Below are 3,334 nucleotides of genomic sequence, written 5' to 3' on the forward strand. Positions count from 1 at the left end.
ACACACTACATACAGACACACACATACACCACACATACACACATACACACACACACAAAACATATACATACATACCATACACTCACACACACACACACACACACCACACATCATACACAAACCATACACACCAAACACACACACACACCACATACCATATACACACACCACATCACACATACATACACACTACATATAGACACACACATATACCACACATGCCATATACACCCACCACACACACAGATACAGAACACATACATACATATACATACCATACACTCATACACACACCACACACATCATACACACACCATACACACCAAACACACATACACACACACCACATACACACAACATATACACATACACACAACATATACACATACCACACATGCATCCATACATACATACACACACAGCACACATACATGCACGCACATACACAAACACACAACACACACACACACACACACACACACTCACACAACACATTGGCACAATAGTTATCCTTCCCTTTGAGGGAGAGCGATCACTCTCTGGTAATTCTCAGAAGTTTAATAGACAGTGGTGAGAGACGTGAGAAAGGAAGCAGAGTGGTGTGTCAAAACCTCCTTGTGAACCAGGTTAGCAAGGATCTTGAGGAATTCATGACGAAAACTTTGGCCAACAAAGGCATAGATGACCGGGTTAAGACAACTGTGAGAAAAGCCCAGGATCTCGGTAATATACAGGGCCTGGTCAATGTTATTGCGGCGCTCGCAAGTATCTTGAATCAAGTGGGCTCCTAAGAGAGTGTCCGAGAGCAGAACCAGATTGTAGGGCAGGCAACAAAGCAAGAAGACCAACACAACAGCAAAGATCACCCACATGGCCCGGCGTTTCTGTCTCATGTGGGCCTTAAAGAGCGTGCGCAGTGTGAGCCCGTAGCAGACCAGCATGATGAGCAGCGGCAAGAGGAAGCCAAATATGTGGGACAGACCACGCAATGTTATCCTAAGATCTGCTGTGGCTTCACCCAGGACCTCATAGCAGACTGTTCCAGAACGGTATGGTTTATATGCCTGGCGGAAGATGGCAAAAGGCAGAGACAGAACCAAAGATAGACCCCAGGTGCCCATGCATACGAATTTAACCAAGTAGCGCTTTCGGGTCAGTGTGCGGGTGGCATGGACGATGGCCAGGTATCGATCCACACTGATGCAGGCCAGCAGCAAGATACCACTGAAGAAGTTGACTTCCTTCAGGAGTGAGACCATCTTGCACAGGGGTGTGCCAAAAATCCAGCCCTTCGATTTGGAGACAGCCAAGAAGGGCAGAGTCAATGAAAAGAGTAGATCAGCAATGGCTAGGTTCAGCACGTAGACGTCGGTGACGGATCGGGTCCTTCGCCTGTATAAGATGACCAGCATCACCAGCGAGTTTCCCAGCAAGCTAAGGAGGAACACCAGTGTGTAGAAGACAACTACAGCCTGCCTGTTGGTCATTGGGACCCTCTTACAGGGGCTGAAATACTCTCCAGTGGGCAGCATTCTGGTGATATTTCCAAATTCTTCCTCAAAGTCACCCTCAGGAGCAGTCCAGATGAAATACTCAGCCTCGGCCATTGTTTGTTTGATCTATGTGCAAGGTTAGAAGGAGAGAAATAGAATTCAGTAACCAAATTCAAGTGGATGTTGTGGGATAGTATTGGCCTCTGTTGCCTTGACAACCCGGAGTTCACTCCTTTTGCCTTCAACTTGAACTTCTATCGATGTGAGCTTCCTGATGCTGTCAAAGTCCTTGGGCACTAAATCTGGGTATAAAATAAAACCCATGGAAGATACCTTTGCCTTCAGTTGACTCTACAATTCTCAACTCTATGTCCAGCTCTACCTCGTCTCTTCTCAACCACCTTGGTACTCAGCCACACCCCTGGATTCAGACGCAGTCACCAGGTTGTTCTTATAGACTCGGGACAGAGCCAGCACACAGCGAAACTGAAGGAGGTGAGGTGTATGGGGGTGTCCTCTCCTAGCTTATATCCTATATGTGCCCCCCTCACTATTGTTTGCCATTTTTGTAAAGACATATTATTTTCCATTGCTTTTATTTATGCATATGTGCAAATGTACTTGTCTGTACGTCTATATGTAGAGGTCAGAATAAGGCATCCAATCCTTTGGAACTGAAGCTACCAGGGTAGCGAGCTGCCCAAAGTGGCAATCCATGCTCCTAACTACTGAGCTCTCTCCCCCAGCCCCTTGTTTGCCCTTCTTAAACTCTACCTGGAGAAAGAGGTGATAGTCTCAGATTACAATAAACCGCACACTTGAGTTATGATGAGATCGTGTCCAGCTTTCACAGGTGTAAACATTACATCAAAAGTACACATAAGAGGCCAAAGAGATGATCCAGTGAGTAAAGGTGAGTGCTACCAAGCCTAAAAACTCTGATCCCAGAACCCACAAGCTAGAAGGAAAGAACCATCTCACGTAGGTTATCCTCTGGCCTCCACAACCAAGGTCTCACACACACAGTAAGTGTGAAATAGAAAAAATGTAAATTTAAATGTTAAGGGTTGGTGAGATAGCTCAACAGATAAAAGAACTTGACATGCAAGACTGACCCCTTGAGTTTGCTCCTGGAATCCATGATGGAAGAGGGAAACCAACTCCTTAAAATCGTCCTCTGGCCTCTATATACAGTCCTGCGCACGCACGCGAACACACACTCACACACGGGCTCTCCAATCTGAAAGTCTTTAGAAGCAACCAAGTTCAAAATGTTCAATACTGTTACCTGACACCCACTCTCAGTGGGGACCTTACCCCACTGGGGCCTTTAATCCCCGCAGATTTCCATTTATCAACTGCAAATCGTGGGAAGACAGGGACCTCTTCCAGGCTTCCGGGCCTTGGATTCTATGGCAAGTGTAGCCCCATCCCCACACCTTGGGATGCTCTCTCAGTGCCAGAGCTCGCATCTTCACAGAAGATGAAGGCTTAGAGGGGAGATCAACACTGAATGGGGAATTGTCCACCTCAGTCACATAACAGGAGAGTGATAGAAAGCAGCGGATGGGGTTGGGGGTGGGGGTAATGTGACCACAACCACCTAGGGAGTCAGACTTGAGTAGCTACTCACAGTGAGAAGACAAGAAACTGTTTATCAGAAATCCCTGAGTCCCACAGAAACCAGTGTATTTTCTAAAATAAAGTTGAACCAAGCTTCCCTACCCCCAAGTGTGCTGACACACTGCTGACACAGGCTTCCTACCTGCAGCACTGGCTGGCTCTGTTTCTTGTGTGCTGGAGAAGCCTGCAGCTCAGAGACCAGAATGATCGAACAGCTG

The 3,334-nt window shown here is 46.9% G+C and overlaps 1 protein-coding gene across 1 annotated transcript; it reads right to left on the reverse strand.

The window, feature by feature from the left end:
* Nucleotides 1-543: 543 nt before the first annotated feature.
* On the reverse strand, nucleotides 544-1,607 carry LOC116898223 (C-X-C chemokine receptor type 1). The gene has a single exon (XM_032899578.1). The coding sequence runs from the start codon at nucleotides 1,605-1,607 to the stop codon at nucleotides 558-560; it is 1,050 nt and encodes a 349-aa protein (XP_032755469.1). The 3' UTR covers nucleotides 544-557.
* Nucleotides 1,608-3,334: the final 1,727 nt, after the last annotated feature.

Source organism: Rattus rattus, chromosome 4, assembly GCF_011064425.1.
Source record: "Rattus rattus isolate New Zealand chromosome 4, Rrattus_CSIRO_v1, whole genome shotgun sequence".
NCBI lineage: Eukaryota > Metazoa > Chordata > Mammalia > Rodentia > Muridae > Rattus > Rattus rattus.

Bases quoted from the DNA above. Each gene is read 5' to 3' on its own strand.
- LOC116898223 (XM_032899578.1), bottom strand. From the start codon at position 1,607: ATGGCCGAGGCTGAGTATTTCATCTGGACTGCTCCTGAGGGTGACTTT.